The 19,438-nt window shown below is 36.9% G+C and overlaps 1 protein-coding gene across 3 annotated transcripts; it reads left to right on the top strand.

Annotated features, from left to right (window-relative positions):
- Positions 1–8,616: 8,616 nt before the first annotated feature.
- Positions 8,617–17,831, top strand: LOC113775826 (U11/U12 small nuclear ribonucleoprotein 59 kDa protein). Of its 3 annotated transcripts, none has more exons than XR_003468939.1 (12): positions 8,617–8,756; positions 8,877–9,049; positions 9,135–9,459; positions 9,585–9,668; positions 10,449–10,514; positions 11,626–11,698; positions 12,116–12,486; positions 12,837–12,877; positions 13,306–13,385; positions 15,077–15,162; positions 15,819–15,932; positions 17,482–17,831. XR_003468939.1 is itself a non-coding variant. In XM_027320846.1 (9 exons), exons 2-9 carry the CDS (start codon positions 8,889–8,891, stop codon positions 13,382–13,384), a joined length of 1,200 nt encoding a protein of 399 aa, XP_027176647.1. In that variant the 5' UTR covers positions 8,617–8,756; positions 8,877–8,888; the 3' UTR covers positions 13,385–13,681. The 3 variants fall into 3 exon arrangements, 1 of the variants encoding a protein (XP_027176647.1); XR_003468938.1 differs by having other exon boundaries at positions 15,072–15,162; positions 17,482–17,830; XM_027320846.1 differs by lacking the exons at positions 15,077–15,162; positions 15,819–15,932; positions 17,482–17,831 and having other exon boundaries at positions 13,306–13,681.
- Positions 17,832–19,438: the final 1,607 nt, after the last annotated feature.

Raw genomic sequence — 19,438 nt, 5'->3', positions numbered from 1 at the left:
CCGGGTCTATCTCGTGGGTCTATCCCAATTTTAAAATTTCCTGTCTGGGGTCTATCCCCATCGTTTGAGTAATTCGCAGCCGAAGAATGCAGGTAGGTATTTGGTGTCTACTTCTTTGTCTCAAGTTTTTTCAAAACTCAGACAAAGAGGGGCAAACTGTAGACACCAAATTTTTGGTGTAATTTTGTTTACTGTTTATTTTTAGTTTTTTATTTGTCGTGTTAGTTTTATTCGATTTTTAGTTTTTAGTTTCTAGTTTTATTTTTATTTTTAAGTTTTTAGCATAGAGTTTCTTAGAAAAAAGGAAAAATTGTTCACAAAAATATGTTTATTTCTTTAAATTCAATCTTTGGGCACTTTAGTTATTTTTATTAAGTTATGTTGAGAAAAAGAAAATGATGAAAAGAGAAAAATTTGGAAATGTTAAAAATGGCCATTTTGTTTAGTTTTTTTGTTTAAAATTATTTTTGTTTTGTTATTATTATTGTTACCTGGTTTGTGTAATTTTTGTTATTGTTATTATTTATATTTTATTTTATCATTTATGTAATTATTATTGTAAAAAAAAAAAAAAAAAAAAAAGACATATTTTGTCGCGGCATGCACGCTGCAATTTTTTGCAGCGTGCAAAGGATATTCGTAGGAGACAATTGGAGGGCTGGATTTCACAGGGGTAACAAGCCCTCATCCTCATCGTTGAGATGAGGGTTTTAGGAGATTTGGAAGTGGATATAAAAGAGAAAAGAGCTACAGCCGCAAGAGGAGGATGGAAGAGAGAGTTGACGGACTAAGGAAAAAACTGAGGGGAGAGTTGGAAGGCAAAAAGAAAACAGAAGCTAGAGAGGGAGTGAACGGCTGAGGAAAACTGAGAAGCGAGAGAGCGGGAAAAAATCAGAAAAGCTACGGAGAGATTGAAGGAAACTTCAAGGAGAAAGGGGAGAGAGGACCGAGAGTAAGGAAGAACTGGAAGGTTACTAGAGTTTCTGAGGAGGGGGGAGAGGATCGGAAAAAACAGAAAGCATTGTAGGGAAAAAGGGGCTGAGATTCTGAGAGAGAGCATGTGGTTTGAGAGAAAAACAACAGCGGAGGGAAGAAGGATTGAAAGTGGCGGCTGCAAATCTGAAAAAAAGTAGAGCAAAACAGAGAGGGACGGCTGCAAATCTGGGAGGAAAAGGAGAAAAGAAAGTAGCGACAGAGAAGGGGTTTTAGAAAGGAACGAAAGAAAGGGTCTTGGAAAGGAAGTAACGGCTGAGAGGTCCTGGGGAAGGAAAAAGAAAGCAGAGCAATTGTTGCTCATCGCCATCATTGCCTGCAAACCCCCATAACCACCGCCCGTGAACCTCCAACCGCCAGTCCGCATCTGTTGCTGCCGCCGTCTGTCGATCATCACCCGCACCATCACCATCTGGTTTTAAGTTAGCTTCAGAAACCGAGAGTTCTGTAAGTTCCTCTCAAACTTTTGAAGCATGTCTCTCATGATTTTGCTTATGACTATATGTCTGTTGGGGTCCTCATTTTCTGGTTTGGGTTAAATGTTTAAGGGCTAGAATTGAAGATTTCAGCAGGTTTGATGGCATTTGGTTGTGTGTTTAATTGCATCTTATGGAAACTCCGAAGTTAAATCTGTCTAGCTGTACGTTACTCCGCATGATCATCTTTCGGTTTGTGATTTAAAATTGCAGAATGTTATTTCTATGCTTGCATGATCATCTGTCTGAGTTTCAGATGTTTAAACATAAGATTTTTGCGGCACTTTTTCTTTTCCCTGTTATTTCTGTTTGGTATTCCTGGTAGTCAGCTCTGTTTCTCTCTTTCAAACCTTGCCATGAAGCCGTTTTTTTAGCCGAGGTTGGATAGGTGTCATTCTGGTTTCTTATTGGTTTTGTTTGCATGATAAAAATGGGAGAGATTGTAGCTGGTTAGTTGTAGAAACCTGCGCATGAAGCCTGCTGCAATGAGTTTAAAGCTTTGGTCTCGTTGAAGCAACACGCGCGAGTAGATTTCTTTTTCTTTAGATGGCCGTAGCCTTGGGTTTGTTTGAAACACTGGATTTGTTTGCTGCTCTTTTGTTGCATATTCAGTTTTGTTGTGTTAATCAAAGTGTCCAGATGTTAAGTGAGGTCAAGTGATAGTCTTTGCTGGTTTTGTTTGAAGTTTACTTGAAACTTGCATTTGAGAGCTTAACGCTGCAGGAAGGAAAAATTCTGGAATGAACATTGCAGCAGAATATTGCAAAAAAAAAAAAACCTGTGGCACTTTTTTCTCTTCTTTCTATTGCTGTCTTGTTGTTTAGTTTTACCTCTGGTGGTCAGTTTCATTCATTGTTTTAATCCTGCAATAAGAGTTGCTGTCTTAATCCTGCAATGATGAAATGGTTATGCTTAGATGAAATGTTTTTGATCAATGCTTGGAAATGGAAATAAGAAATGCAGCAAGCTTGCACTTTCCGTTTGCAGAAATCTTCTTGAGTTTGCATGAAAGATTGCTGGAATTTACATTATCTCATCACAATTTGTTGGCTTGTGGAATTCTGTGTTAGTTTTTAGTTTAATGCCGATGGCTTTGATTGATTGGTGAGATGTTAGTTGCATATTAGGATTGTATTTGAGAAGTTTAGCATGTTGCAGATGAAAGGAACCAGCAAAACAAAGAGATTTACGTAGCATGCATGAAATATGTTCTAAAATTTGCACTTTAACCTCCCAAGTCTCCCCTTGTCCTACTATGGCCCAATCAATCACATGATTTCCTCAATTTGGTCCTTGGTAGCTTTTAATTTTGCAACTTCATTGCTTGTTTGCTTCAATTAACTACCATGCTTTGTTTCAATTGCGCTTAAGCCATGATTTTGGGGACTTTATGATCAAGTGAGCTTTGCTTTGCACATTTCTTTTAATTTTTCTTAAATAAATTGGTACCTTGACCATTTTTTTATTTTGGAGGGTAAATTAGTAATTTCACTATGTTGGGGCGTCGCTTCAAGGGAGGTACACTCTATCCCTCATTTGCACTTCATTTGACCCTACGTGCTCCTACGTGTTATGTGAACATGCATGCCTACTCCGCTTTCCTTGCCTCCTTGTGTGCATTTACTTGCTTTTACTTTTATTTAAGTTTTATGGGGTATGTGTACACCTCTTGGCTTGTAATAGATAGGGCTCGGAGAGCCTTTGGTCCATTTCCCCTTCCCCTTGGTTGCTTTTATTTAAGTTTTATGGGGTATGTGTACACCTCTTGGCTTGTAATAGATAGGGCTCGTATAGCATCTGGTCCATTTCCCCTTCCCCTTTATGCTTTCATGGGGTATGTGTACACCTCTTGGCTTGTAATAGCTAGGGCTCGTAGAGCATCTGGTCCATTTCCCCTTCCCCTTGGTTGCTTGTTTTTGTTGCTACATGTTTAATTGCTTTAGTAGGCTCTTGCATCTAGTCGAGCATGCTAAGTGCTACGTGCTACGTGTTTACGAGCGTTTTGGCATGTCTACTTGCTTTCATAACCATGAATGAATGGAATGGATGAATGTACGTCACCACACTAGTCCAATGCTAGTTGTGGCTCATTAGGCCATCCCTTTTTGTTAGTGCATATTTGCATGTTCACTACATGTCATGCATTTTTCTTAGTTTTATCATTTGGCATGCTCCTCGAGCCCCTTTTCCCTCATTTTAGGATTCTTTGCATCTCATGCTAGTTAGGGTACATTTGCCTGAAGGGTCCCTTCCGATAAGGGAAACGAGCGAGTGTGGCTACTCGATAGCCTTAGCACGCTAGTTTCGCCTTCTAATCAAAGGGAAAATCAAGTCACGATTTAGGTCTCCCCGTACCCAATATGCATGAATTCCCTAGGCTCATGCATTCTCAATCCACTCTATCATTACACTTTCACTTTTGTCTCATTTGCACACATGCACCTTTTTATCACTTTCACTTGCACACGAACCCTTTTATCTTCATTTGCACACGAACATTTTTATCTTCACTCGCACACGAGTACTTTCATCTACATTTGCACACCTTCACTCTTATCTTACTACTTTTATCATTTTTCTCACTTCACACAAACTCACACTTTCACATGGCATGCATTCCACTCATTTTTCACGTCATTTAGGTTTAGGTGTGACCTCTCCAAAAGGATCATTATTGGGCTTCACAATTAATGTGATTGGCACCACTCAACCTTTGAAGAGAAATTTCCCCCAATCCCCCTAGGTCTAGGTTTTTGCATTCATATAGACATATCCAATACGCGATACATACCTTGGGTAGAAAAATTAGGAAAAATTGGTTCAAGTCACGCAACTAGCCTTGGCTAGGTCGAAGGGGTGCCTTGGATTTTTATCCTTGCCTTCCCCTTCGTCAAATGTGACCCCCGATCCCTCTTCTGGTTACGTAGACCCGAAAGTTCTCAAAAAGGGTTTATTTACTTTCTTATTCAAAAAAAACAAAAATCATTTTTGGGTGACTTGGTACACCCTAACTCTATACCAAGTGGCGACTCCATTTTTGATACAAAAAACCCTTTTGAACTTCACTTGGCCAAATCGTCGCATTCTAAGTCCTATGGCCTTTTACTTTTCATTTTGCACACGTTCACACATTGCACACCACACACCACACACAACACATTCACACACATTTCAAAAAGTGGGGCGCGACAAGAGTGAGGGCTAAGTGTAGAAGTGAAGGCTGCCATTGGGAGATTTATGCAAGAAAATTGGCAGATGAGGGTAGTGTGCAAATCAAGACATTTGAGGAAACTCATACATGTGGTTTTACCTATGACAATCCACTAGTAAATTCAGGATGGGTTGGTAGAAAATATGCTGAGGAGTTTAGGACTAATCCAAAGGTGAATATGGAGCACTTTAGGAAGACAGTAATGAGGGAAAATAAGTGCTCTTTGTCCAAAAAACAAACATATAGAGCTAGACATAGGGCTTTCAAGATTATTCATGGCAGTGAAAGTGATCAATATGGCAAGTTGGGAGCATACATGAATGAAATTCAGAAATCCAACCCTAGTAGCTCCATTATTTTGAAGACTGTGGATGAATCTACAAGCACACTAACACAACAACAGAGGTTCCAAAGGCTGTATGTGTGTTTCAATGGAGTGAAACAAGGATTTTTAGATGGTTGTAGGCCTTTGATTGGAGTTGATGACACATTTTTGAAAGGGTCAGTTGGAGGAGTTCTATTGATAGCTGTTGGATTCGATGCTAACAACAGCATCTATCCAGTTGCATATGCCATAGCAGAGGGAGAAAACAAAGAATCTTGGGCATGGTTCTTTAAATTGCTGAAGGAAGATTTAAAGATAGAGAGGGATTATGAGCTGACAATCATGAGTGACAAGCAAAAAGGCCTAATTCAGGCCTGTGACCTTGTTTTCCCAAATGCAGCTCACAGGTTTTGTGTGAAACACATGCATGCAAACTTTTCAAGTGCTGGATTCAAAGGAGAAGCTCTCAGAAAAGCGTTATGGACTGCTGCAAAGGCAACTACACCAGCTGAATTTTCCAGCAAAATGGAGGAAATGGCAGCAATTGACATTGATGCAGCTAGGAGGTTTGATGATAAACCCCCAGCTCAATGGAGTAGAGCATTTTTTAGCACTTATCCAAAATGTGACATTTTATTGAATAATCTGTGTGAGTGCTTTAACAGCAAAATAGTCGATGCTAGGGAGAAACCAATCATTGAAATGATGGAATTGTTGAGGCTATATCTGATGCAAAGGATGCAGCAAAATAGAGACTTCGCTAGATCAAGATGGAAAGAAAATGTGTACTGTCCTAGGATCGTTGATAGAATACAAAAAAGAATGGAGAAGGCCACCCAATGCTTTCCTTTCAAGTCAAGTGATGATCTGTATGAGGTTTCCTGCCCATATGGTGATCATTATGCTGTCAACATCAAGGAGCAATCTTGTTCATGCAGGAGATGGGAACTGACAGGAATTCCCTATCCCCATGCTATATCTGCACTTTGGAGTGCAAAAAAGGATCCAATCCAGTTTGTTTCCAGCTGGTACACAGTGGAGCAATACTTGAAGTGTTATGATGGCTGTGTGTCTCCAATGAGTGGAGAAAGAAATTGGGAGAACATTGGTGTAAGTGGTCCAAAACCCCCCTCTGTACAAGAAAGCAGTTGGAAGGCCAAAGAAACAAAGAAGAAGAAATGCAGATGAAGAGGAGCAAGCAAAGAAAAAGCAGTATACCAAGAAGAAAATGAGTAGAGTTGGACAAATCATCAAGTGCAAATATTGCATGCAAAAAGGTCACAATATCAGGTCTTGCCAGCTTAGGAAGGATGAGCAGAATGCTGCTTCTACTGAAGTAGGTCCAGCAGCCTCCCAAATTCCAGAGAATACTTCTGCAAATGTTGAAGATGACTCCAGAGAATGTAATGGAGCTGAAGTACCACTCACATGTACTCCCCAAATTTGTGAGAACAACTTAGTTGACACGGTAGTTAAGGTAGATATTAGTTTTGCATTTTTGTGATATTACTGTTACTACAATCATTCTTCAACTTATTACTAGTTTGTTTCATTGATTTTGCAGAAAAGAAAGAAGAAAAGAATGGAGGCTGCAATAGGAAAAAAAAAAGTAAACGATTTTGCTATTTTGATTATTTCCGCATTTGGTCATCTTCACACATTATGTTTTTGTTGCTTTTGCAGAAAATGAAGGATCAGGGGAAGGAGGATGCAACTACACCAAATGAGGTTGTTGATGGTATTGGCACAGCAGCTGCTCCATCTTCACCAAATTTGTATGAGGTTTTTGGCCTAAGAAGGTCTCAAGTGAAGTATAGATAGCCTTTACACCCAAGAAAAAAAAAGGATGATGTCCCTCTCAAGATAAAGTCTGGACATTTGGATATTGCAGCTGGCAGTGTTGCTGGTTATTCTGGACTGAAGGGGAAAAAATGAAATAGTGTTGCTGATTCGTCTTTTGTTGCTATTTTTTTGTGTCCATGACAATGACACAATGACATGTTAGTCTTTTGTTGCCGTAGACCAGCTTTTGGCAGATGCCTTAGATTAGTCTTTTGTTGGTGATAGACAATGACATGTTAGTCTTTTGTTGCATTAGATTAGCTTTTGGTTTATGTCTATGGTCCACAAACAAGTGGCAAACGTGATGTTAATTTTAGTTGTTGAAATGGAAATGATGATAATTTGTCCACATTGAATGGTTTACAACTGGATCTCTCATTCATTATTGCTGACTTGGTATTCTTCTGGAAACGCAACACAAGTAAATTGCCAAAGTCAAAAGTAAGACATTTTCATTCATTACCAACAATTCGCCCAGTTAAACAAACAAAAGCAAGGCCAATATTGCATTACATATACTACTTCTACAATCTGCCATCTGCCCAGCTATTACTCCAACCTGCATTACTATTACAACAATTCGCCCAGTTAAACAAACAAAAGCAGGGCCAATACTGCATTACATATACTACTTTTACAATCTGCCATCTGCCTAGCTATTATTTCACTCCAACCTGAGCATAAACTTTCCCTCCTTTGTATGTCGACTCTTTCCCCCAACAACTAATACAATAACAAGCATAGCTAACAAGCAGATAATGCAAATCAGAATTTTTTCCCTTTTATGCTTTTTTTCAATTGTTTCCTCCATTCGATTCATCTTTCTCAGCAAACCAGGTATGATGCTCCTTCCTCTTACACAGATTGGTTCATCGAACCATTCAAAATATTTACATCTATCCGGTCTCTGTAATACAATTACATTTGTACAGCATCAGAAATTGAACGAATTTTCACAATTGTCCTCCACAAAATATCCAACAAAATAACAAAAGCTTACCGGCCATCGTGGACAACCATAAAATCTTCTTCCAGGGTTGTCATCCCGCCAACAAGTGGTCAATTTTGCTTTTAATCCACACCCACACACGACGCGGCAGCTGCTGGATGAATTCGAGGAGGCTTCCGAGCTTCTGGACCTCATTTTTTAGGGCAATTATACTTGATTCAACTAAGTTCTTACTTGTACAAGCCAATCTAATCAAACACTTTTCCCCACTTGGCTCAATTTAAGCGTAGAATGCAATTTTTTAAGCTAGAATAGAGGAGAGAACTTTTTGTCGTTGGGTAAAATATCAGAATGGAGGAGCGAGGAACGGGAAGATGAAATTGGGGAAATTTTGTTTGATTTTGACTGTTTGACTGAGGTTTGTGTATCACTTAACGGCCACGCGCAAGACACGTGACCCTCTCCGTCCAATTTCGACAAATTAATGTTTTCTGACCAAATGTGTCCAAAAAAAATTAATTCAGAGACCAAATGTGTACCACCTAAAAGTTGAGGGACGAAATGTGTCTATGACTTAAAGTTTGAGGACGAAAAATGGATTTTTCCCCCCTTTGTAAGAACTTTTGTATTTAGTTGGAATATAAGAATATCATTATCTATCTATTTTTCTTTTTTTAATATCTTTATTCATACTATAGTAGTTTATTAGTTTTATAACAACCGAAAGTTAGCGCTTTTTTTTTTTTGGTGGTGAGAAGGTCGACAGAAAATATAGGGTGAAGAGCTGCTCCTATACAAATCAGCTGCCACGTTGCAAGAACTGAATGTGCGTTTCAAAGCCAAAGCCAGACCCATCCACTCCTCAATCCAAAATTGTTTGGCAGATACCAAACACCCAGCTCACCAAAAGCCAAGTTGACTCCATCCCCACTCCTCCCCAATCTACTCCCAGTATTCAAGGTATTTTTTGGTCTTTATATTCTGGTTTACCTGTATCTAGGACTAAATTTTTTTCATTTTATTTACTACTATCTTTCAAACAAATGATATGAATCCAACTATTCCACGCTTCTTTTGCAGTTTTAATTTGATATGAATCCAATGATTCCGGGTCCATTCAACCCTACTGCGCCTCCGAATTGGGCTCCAGTGTTGCCGCCGTTTCCACCACCATCCAGTGCCTTCTGGAAAAGCAGTAACGTCCGTGATTGCCTCAAAGATTTGCATGACACTGTTAATCTAGCTAAAGCATTGTAAGTAATCCTTGCTTCAAAGCCCTAGACTTGGGAAAAATAATGATTGACATGTTATTGATCTAAAATTTTGATTGGTGAGCAGGGGAAAGGAGTTAGAGATGTTGATTATGATGAAAAATGAGGAAGAATCTAGTGAGGGTGATAGTTCAATTGACAGGTTTCATAAGTTGATGGAGGAGAATAGGTTTGATTTAGATTCTCAAGAAATGATAGCATTGGAAGCTGCTAATGCTTTAACATCAAGATTGAGAGTTCAGCTTGAACCATTTAGAGTTGTAGCTGATGTGAAAGCTCCGTGGGAGGAAAAATCTGCTGCGGTAAAACTGTCAGATAAATTGCGCAAGTATAAGAGGAATAAGCGTTGGCGGAAAAGAAAGAGGATGCAGGTTGCTGAGAACCTGGCAAAGGTGGTTATGGTTTATGATGAGTGCCTGCATTATTGTTGATTGTGCCATGACTTTGTCATTGAATAGGAAGCCTAATATCTTATATCACCAGTATTGTTGGTGCATTTCTCTCTTTATGAGTTCAGGAGCGTGAGCAATTTGACCGGATTGACAAAGAAGCTGATGAGTGGAGGGCTGGAGAGATTGCAAAGGAAATTGCTAAGCGTAAGGTACCGATGTTGCAGGACATAATTTTTCTTATGCAACTTGGGTGTTTTCCTATTTGTAATTTTCGTTGTTTTTCTTCTTGGTCTTTCAAATTATCGGCTGCCTTAAATCTCCTCTTGGATAACAGTAGTAAGGCAGTAAAAAACCTGAAGCAGTTGAAAAAGCCTGAGCCAATGTAGTTCAGCCTTGTATATTGACTCTTCAGGTCATAAGATGCTTTTTTTTTTTTAAACTTTTAGCATTTTCTTTGGGCGTTGTGGAATATCCTTGTTGTACCTGGATCTTTATGACGAAACCTTAATGCGCATTTGGAATAATTCAATGGCTGAACATAAACTTTCAAGACAAACCTTTTCTATCAGCCTTCTCCTGGGACTGATGAAACAATATGAACAATTTGAGGCACAAGAAATCAATAATCTCCTTCCATCAATGATATTTGTGTATCTCTTAACACACTAAATTCCTTTATATATTGAAGTTGATTTTCTTACAACTTTGAGTTGTTGGTCACTTATTTAGTGTATGGCTTTTGCCATGGTATTACTCGATGGATGGCTATGATACAAGCCGCATTTTTTTAATATAATTCAATTTTTGGCAGAAAGCAAGCACCATTCAATTCAAGACTAATTTCTTTCTCCTTTTTTGTATAATTAATATTGCCTTGTCTGGGTTTGATCGTGTTGTAAAAGTGGATGAAGTTGTAGCTTCTATAGAGTTGTTTTCGTACTGTTACATCTTTAAATGTCTTCTTGCTAACAGATGGATATTGAATTCAGGTAGAAAAGCTGAAGGAAATTGCAAAATTTAAGGCAAAAGAAGAGAAGAAAACATTAGAGTCCGAGGTAAGCATTCGCTTATTGACATGCTTCATATTGCAAAATTCCACATTGGCTGATGACACGTCCTCTAGCTTTTTGGTTAAAATTAAAGGAGTGTCTAAGGGTGCATTTGATAAAACTCAAATCTGAAATCTAACATCTAAATCCGTTAAGTTACTGAATTGTTAAGTATTAAATCTGATAGATTTGAGTATACATCAAATTAAGTGATAAGTGAATAGCTTATCACTTATTTTTGGAGCAAGTTTTGCCTAGAAAACTCATTGCCATTTAATTAATTTAGATGTTCTATTTTTTGTTATCAAACGTGTCTGAACATATTAAGATCTGAACCTATTAAGTTTAAGTGCTGAATTGGGTTATTGGGTTATCAAATAGGGGCTAATATATCATGTATATAGACCTTGTTTTTTCAGGAAATATCTTCTATAAACGTCTTCTCTTTTACTCAAATGTTAGCAATCCATTCTCCAAATTATTTAGATTTAGTCCATTCTATTCTCTAAATTATTAATTCAGTCGATTTCTGTATTTAATTGTAAATATCTTGGCTATTGTTCTCAAGAGTCAAGAGTTCATTAATTTGCTTATCATTTGGTCTATATTTTCCTTTTTGACAAAAGCAATGCTTGCAATTGTTCCTACAATTGCATTACAGGTTGAAGGTGAAGATCAATAGAACATTGGCTAGTCATTTGCTTAAATCCATATGCTTGTGTTCATTTTCAGGCTTGAGAACATTTGGCTCCATATTTTAGCCCTGCTGCGGCTGCAACTGCTACTGAAACAATAATTTGCTTTTTCCTGTCTCTTGGTTGAATAAACAGACCTTGCTTATGAAGCTATGTTGTTTAGCACAAGAACCATTTCATTAATAAGAATTAGGAAGGACACTGGATTCAGTTTTACTATTGGAGTATAATTAGGGAGTGGAGGAAGAAAATGTCAAAGCTCGTAGTTGTTAGTCATGTGTACCCCTGGTAGTGTACAGCTGTACAGGATGAGGATGTTTGGTTTGCATGGCTTTTAACTTTTCTCCTTGCTCATTGTCTTGTTTCTCTTATTACCTCTCCCCTTGTTCCAAGATCTTCAGCTCACAAGTTTCAAATTTCAGCTTGAGCTGATGCTGATCGTGGAGAAGCTGCAAGAGTTGCGGTCCCTTAGGATCCAAAAACTGAAAAAACAAGGTGATGTCTCAGTGATTCTTGACTTTGGTACTGTTATGTGGTAATGACAATTTCATTTACAAAAGTAGACAGCATTTTCCTCTTTTGTTCTACATACATTTGGAGGTAGGTGCAATAGAGGGAAAGGAGTCGAACAATTTCTATACAGAAAATGTGCCAAAGTTTCATTATCTGACTATCTAAAGAACATTTCTTAATGAGATAGAGTGTGCAGCACATGCTAAAAACATTGTTTTACTCTCAGTCTTCTTAACACATTCTGATTGCAAATTTTTTCTGGGTTATGCTGCTGAGACAAGTAATAATCTGTCTCAGCTCGAAGGTTTTGCAATATTCTCTTTTAAAAGTTTTGAAATGCTCAGATAATGAATTATCTCGTTACTGATGTAAGAAATTTCCATGTTCTCTGTTGTGCAGGTCATTTTCTACCCGAAGAGGATGACAAGTTTCTTGAAAGAGTTAGAGCTGCTGTTGAGGAAGAGGAGCGACAAGCTATGGCTGCAGCAGATACAGAAGCTGCAAAAGATGCTATTGCAACTGCCGAGGAATCTAGAATTCAAAATCGTGGACCTGACTCTGAAAAACCAAGCAATAACAACAAAACTGTAGACATGATGGTGGAAAGTGAAGATAGAAGAGATTCAACTGTAGTCACTGGCAATGCCTCCAGACCAAGAGGAACAGAAGGACAAAGTTCGACTGTTGCATATGATTCTATGGCAAACTTGCCAATGGAATTTTATCACTACTACTACGGCAGCAAAACTGATATGGGCACCCTCATTGAAGTAATTTACATTTTCCTTTCCCTTTACCTCACAGCATTCTTGTTGGATATCTTATATGTTAAGAGATAGTCTATGGCCTGTAATGAGTGATCTGAGCACTAGTTAGGCGAATTTTTTCAACTAGACTTTTTGAAACCTGTTATTGAGCATAATGTCATCCTTGAATACATTGCTATTAGCATAAGTATGTTCGAACATAGATAAAGATAACTAAACATAACTTTCCTAGTTTTATAACTGCTAAAATCTCTTGAATATCCATGCTGGAAAAGGCCACTAGGCTTACTATTAAATACAATTTGAAAGATTCATCGAAATAATTTGCTGACTAGTTGTTTCATCCCATGTAGGTTAGGAGAACATGGGATGCATACATCAGACCTGGTGGAAGGTAAGTGCGATGATTCTCTGAAACAACTGTGAATTGTTAGCTGCCTTGGTTTTTGAAATTGGGGCAGGGGGTGGCGGGGTTTCAGATTTCCGTGTATTCGGGAAGGGTTTTGGGCAGGAGGGGTGTCTACTAACACATGAGTAGATTATGTCTGGGGGGTCTATTCACTACTTTTGTGCATTTGGTGTGATGAAGGAGGATGGGTTATTGGGGTTCATGGTTTGATTGGGGATGGATTTCCTCCAACACTTAATCATTTACTGGGAGGAAAAGCGGCACACAAAGACTTTGTATTACCTTTGGTGCCATGAATCTTTTTTTTTTTGGCTCATGGTTTTTGGTTTTTGAGCAGAAAGTTTGATATGCTTTTGTCTTTGTTTAGAACCTGAAAGCTCATCTTATGTGTCTTATGGAAAACTTCAATGCAGCCAAATACCAGGGCACTGGGTTCAGCCGCCTCCCCCATCAGATGAAACATGGGCATCCTACCTGGTGAAACCTAAATGACGTGAGCTAGAAGACTCAAATGAATAGCTTGTGCAACATTTTTATGTGCATTATCAATAGATGATATATTGTTTATGTATAAAGGAATGTCTGTTTCTCTAATTTTCATTTGTGTTTTAGTTGCAAATTCAAACTGTTGCGAGTCAATATGCAGCACTCTGTAGTTAGGCTATGGATAACCGGTGCTAAAGATTTGATGCAGAATTTTTACTGATTGGGGCAAATTTGTTGTAGCGTGTGAACCTCAGTGATCAACATGACTTCATATCTTCAAACTCTTGCGAATTTGTTTTATATCATCAGATTAATTCTTCCTTTTCAAATTTTACCATCCCACTCACATGGCAGTCTCAATGTGAGAAACTGTCCCAATATACACTTCCACGATTTGCATTTTCTTTGCCAATAGAACAGGAAATAAACATTAGCTTGAGAAGCTTTTTAAGCAACAGGCATTAAAATTTGCAATTTACATATTTTGAGCAGTCTTGTAGATATTGATTCCAGGAATGTTTTTTCGTGCATGCAGCTTACAATTTTGCATGCTAGGTACTGAGTAACTTGCTTATAGTGTTAGATTAATTTTGTGACCAATTACGCCGTCATTCCTTTTTCTTACCACTATTTAACCTTATTCTGAAATCGGGGGCAGAATTAGAGAACTTTTTTATCTTGTGGGGATATATAGACATGTTGTTGCTATCATAATTTGGAATTTCTTGTTTTATATTATGATAAAATAAGATGGCTTGACATAATTCAGTGGCTTAAAGAATTTTTCTTTTATACTCTTAATGCAGATTGATCAGTTTCAAGCAGAAATTAAAACTTTGTCCAATAATTATGCTGCATTGCTGAGAGATTTTTTTTTCTCTCTCCTCTCTCTTTATACAATTTATTCTTTTCTCTTAAACCTTCTATCTTGTACCCTCAGTGAATCTTTCCCTTTCCCTTGCCCTTCACAACCCCACTCCCCAACTTCTTCACAGCCTTGGGGGAAAAAACTAGATTTAAAATGTTGATTGGTGCATAGTTAAGGGGTTTATGGCAACCTCACTTACAGTCATGCTCTGCGATTTTAATGTCCATTGTTAGAATATTTAAGGAAGCAAATTTTGTTCAATTGTTGAATCTTCTTGTTCTGGTAATTGGCCATTTTGGATGGTAGGCTCTATATTAACATGAGAGTCCTATTGAGAATTTGACTTTGTATTGAAACTGAAGGTTCAATTCAAGAATTTTCCGATGACCATGCTGTAGTATTTTCCTTAATCTGATTTATTCAAAGTTCTGTTTCTTTTGCAAAACAGTTTGATAATTTACAATTTCCTTGGCTTTGCTCTTTCTCTTTTTTCAGTTTCTTTAACTTTTTCTTTAGTCCTGGGTTCCCTGTGTTTGAAACTTTTGAAATATTCATGCCCATGTCAAGGGAAACTTTTAGGCTGCTTCCTGCCCGAGCTAGATTGCGCCTTTCTTATTTGGAGTTAGTCACTGTTATGTCATTAAGTTAATATTGATATTCTGTGGTTAGATACTTCATGGTCTTAATAGGTTGAGGCTATGGTGGTTGGCTTTTTCCAGTATGGGTTTGTAAGTTATGTTACCTTGTTTCCTAGTATCATGATTTTGGAGGGTAGATATACATGCGCTTTTCAGTTGGTTACATCTAAAAGATTTCATTTGACAGGATAGAATTATGAGGCTTAATGAAGATGTGGAATACTGAAGCAAAATCTCCGTGCAACAATGCTGCTGTAAATGCATCTAGAAGCACGAAGGTGAGTGTTGATATCCAGAGGGAATATATAGCAGGGAATAATTGAATGAGTACAATTTTGGAAACCTGAAAACTTGTGAAATTTATGTAAGTGATTTTTCTTTTAATCTTTCTTGGTCATATGGGAACTGAGTGTTGCTAGTGGAATTAGGACGACTTATTGTCACCATTAATAACACGAATGATGTCATTTCTTCCAGTTGTATTGGGAGTTATGGTGGTTGCCAGGGTACTGTTTGAAATCCAGTAATCCTTTTGGTTGACAGTGTTGCAAAGAGATAGATATTAAGCATTTATAATAATTTTCATGACAGATTACCTGGAATATATAGATTTTTCCTTTATTTTTTGAGCTGATGCACTTGAAACTGTAACTGGTGGTCCTCCCATGCCTACAATGATGGAGTTCATATTGTTTCATTATCTTTAGAAGTTGCAAACACCTTCTGTATGTATATCTTGTTGTTAACTGTTAATTAGTGGACATGACTGCATTGAATCAGTAGACTCTTCGTGCCAGTTTCTTATTTATTCCTTTTTCTGTTATATACCTATTATCCTTGTTTTGTTTTATGCTTAAAAATGTTGTCAAGAGGAACTTCTTACCTGCCTTTTGTTGTGACTGATGTTATCTTCAACTGTTCGAGGAACTAGCAGTCACCAACCACCAAAGTAAGTCATGGTGAAAAATCATGCAACTGGAAGCATATTGCAGAATGGTCGTATCCTAAACAAGATGGACCGAAAAATGGAATTGGATGCCCTGATTAGGTATTAGCCATACCATCTAATTCAAAGACACAATTTTACAACTTTGACAATTTACTGTTACTTGACTGTCCTTGCAATTCTTTTTGGCTTGCTAAGAAGAATAATAATTGAACCTGTCGTGAATACTTACAGGAGCTGAGGTGTGGGGAAAGTTTGTCAACTTGCCATCTATTTGTCTGTAGAACTAATTGTCCTTTCTTACATTATTCAAATATCACTGTTCAGATATTTAGCTTCCCATTTCTGCCCTTCATTATCTGTTGGTAATGAATAAACTGGATAATAGATGTATACATGCTTCTAGGATCTCTACATGCTTCCAGCGTTTGACAGCATTTCTGTTGGAATTAAAGCATAAAATTGATACCAAGACTTGTATTGAGGGCTGAAAAAAAACTTTGCATTAATCAACTCTCATTTTATAAAGAGTACAAGAAGAAACTCAACATAATTCTCTCATAAAGATTCTCAAAAACAATACTTGGAATTCAAAACAACTTGAACTAGTCAAAAGACTGAATTCAATACTTGGAATTCAAAACAGCTTGTAGAGCTTAAAATTTGCAGTACAATTGCATTGCTCAACACTCCTCCTTGCTGCCTTTACTACAGATGTTGAGCCAAACTCCAAAACTAGCAATGACTTTGATGCATCCAAATAATAACATCTTTGCAATTTCAAAGTTGAATTCCCTTACAAACATATGAAATTGAAGTGTAACTTGCGGCACGCAAATTCATTATTGTGAGATATGTGAAACAATCTATATGTTACTTCTATTGCAGATTTTTAGCTCTAGAATAAGTCAAGTTAGTTGTTAAAAGTAATTCTAGATATTTTGTTTATGATTAGTTCAAGTTTTTTAAGAATTATATTGAGTTTGTTCTTGTACTCTGTACCGAAGGAGAGCTACCTAATGAGAAACTTGAGCCTTTTTTCAGCTCAATACAACTCTTGGTATCAATTTTATGATTTAATTCCAGCAATTTCAAGCAAGTCATCAGTTAGAAGTAAAGGAATTGCAGATGGAACTGGACAGAGAATGTAGCAAGTTGGAAAATATAAAACTAAGATTAAAAGGTATTGCCAGATTTTGAGCAAATATGGTTATGGTACTCTTTTGGAAATTTATATATTTTTTGTTGTTGGGATGTTCTTGCATGCAAATACTTCATGTTGCCAAACAACACATTAGTAAAGTTATTTATGAAGGCTGATGTGCTGCAAAGTTCTTTAGGAAGGCTTGTGCAGCTGTCTCTCTCTCTTTCTACTCAGAAGTCTCTCTCTCTCTTTCTGAGACTAAATATTCTATCTTCTACTCAGAAGTTTCTCTCTCTCTCTCTCTCTCTCTCTCTCTGAGAATAAATCTTCTATCTAATCGGAAGTGCAAAGGAAAGTAAGACCTGTACTTTGGTGCCAAGCAACTCTACCTTGGACCTGCAGTTTCATTTTCCATTTTCTAGTCTCTTTCTTCTGGAAGATAGCAACATCACAAAGGATATACTTGCTTTTTTAGTTTGTGATATTTAATCTTTGTTTCTTTTACAGTTGCCCTCAGAGATGAAAAAGTTTGTGATAAGTTGAGCCAAAAGATATATGAAGATGGAAGACTACAGGTGTTGTACAGGAGACAATGATGACACTGATAACATGGTGGAGACTTTGGAAAGAGCAATTTGAAACCTAGAGAAAGAGAACAGAGATCTTAAGGTTGCATTGTTTCTCTTTCTCGTTTGTTAGAAAAACATATTCTATTTAGTTGATTATCTGCATCGAAGTTGTGATCATTAATTTTTTATATTGTTTTTGCAATCACTTAGTTGATAATGCATTCAACCCAAGTTTTAGCATTATACCATGTATCTGCTACTCTAGTTGTGACTTTTAAACACAAATTCAGAAACTTATTCGATTTTTTGTTTCAGAGGATATCACAAAAAAGTTCCGACGGCATTGATTCTGAGATGGTGAGATGGACTGAGAATTGAACTATGACGTTGCAATTAATTGGTTGATGTTTCTATTAGTTAAATTGTATCTTGGGACATTTTGGATTTTTTTATATATATATTTATATCTCTTATGTATTTTAAATACATTCCTTTTTAAGTTCGATAACAACCAATTTGAAAATATTTTCAAATGATCTTCTCTATCTGATGACTGGAGGTTAGGGGTGGCAATTTTCGACACGACCTGAAAACACGACACGAATCTAACACGAAATTAATAAGTTTAGGTTGAGGTTTTGCGGGTTCGGGTCAGAATCGAATCGAACTCGATGAACCCGAAAAGAAAACGGATCGAATTCAGATCAACCCGTGGGTGACCTGATATGATCCGATAACTCGTTTACGAATTAAAAATAATTTAATAAAAATAAAAGTTATTTTATCTAACTAAACTAAGTTATTTTTTTTTTCAAAGGCATTAATCACTTAATCCTAAATGAATTTATTTAATTTGTGTGAAGTTGAAATTATTATATATTTGGACAAATAATGTATTATATTATTTTTTATTTTTATACCGTTTTAATTTATTTTATATTTAGTTTGGGATAAAACACTTTTACGGTGTTTTAATTTATTTTAGATTTGGTTTGGGATTATTTATTTAAAATTTTATTATTTGATTATGTAATTAGTCTTGTGCGAAATTGATTTTATTAGAAATTACAGTGGTAAATTAATAAATTAAAATTAAGTTTCGGGTCGATCCGTCAACCCAAAATTTTCGGGTTCGGGTCAGGTATTCTGACCCGTTTCGAGTTGGCGGTTTAGTGAATTTTTTGTTATACCCAAGTCTCAACTCGACCCGTCAACCCGATTTGAACTCGATTGCCACCCCTACTGGAGATTCTGCTTTGCCCTACACTTACCTCCCAAGTATTTGCTTCAACTTGTATTCAACACCCATGGTAAAATGCAGCTCATAACATAACCAAGCAAATGAGGTATGACATGATCTAGGGTGAATACTGAGGGGAGAAAAATCGCCTTCTTCGTACTATCAAGAGTGCACAATATATAAACATTTGTGCAAGTGTAAATTAATTTAAATCAATCAAAATCTAATAAAATCTTGTATGATCAAATCTAAATCAATCTAGAATCTAATTTCTAGTATCAGAGACTATAATCAAATCAAATGTTTACATTTATTTACTAATATCTATAAACTACCCCTCAAGGTGGAGTATAGACGTTAATTATGTCCATTTTGTCACAAATATAATCAATTCTTGGATCACTTAAAGATTTAGTAAAAATGTCATTTAATTGCTCTTTACTAATATCTAAGCACATTAAAGTTCATTGCCATTTTGTTTAGGAATGAGATCTTGAACAAAATCAATGACACCTGTGGGAATATTAATATATTCCTCTTTAAAGACGATATCTCTTACTGTATTTTCTCCCCCAAACTCGACATCTTCAAAGAACCGGACATTTTTTGTCTCAAAAATTGATTTAGTTGTGGGATCATAAAACTTGTAACCTCT

The sequence above is a fragment of the Coffea eugenioides genome, chromosome 6, assembly GCF_003713205.1.
Source record: "Coffea eugenioides isolate CCC68of chromosome 6, Ceug_1.0, whole genome shotgun sequence".
Taxonomy (NCBI): Eukaryota; Viridiplantae; Streptophyta; class Magnoliopsida; order Gentianales; family Rubiaceae; genus Coffea; species Coffea eugenioides.
Note: the sequence above shows the minus strand (reverse complement) of the source record. Positions and strands in the feature narration are given on the sequence as shown.

Excerpts from the sequence above, each read along its gene's own strand:
- LOC113775826 (XM_027320846.1), top strand. The coding sequence starts at position 8,889 with ATGAATCCAATGATTCCGGGTCCATTCAACCCTACTGCGCCTCCGAAT. Across the intron at positions 12,487-12,836 it reads ATATGGGCACCCTCATTGAA|GTTAGGAGAACATGGGATGC; the intron begins GTAATTTACATT and ends CATCCCATGTAG. Across the intron at positions 12,878-13,305 it reads TACATCAGACCTGGTGGAAG|CCAAATACCAGGGCACTGGG; the intron begins GTAAGTGCGATG and ends ACTTCAATGCAG.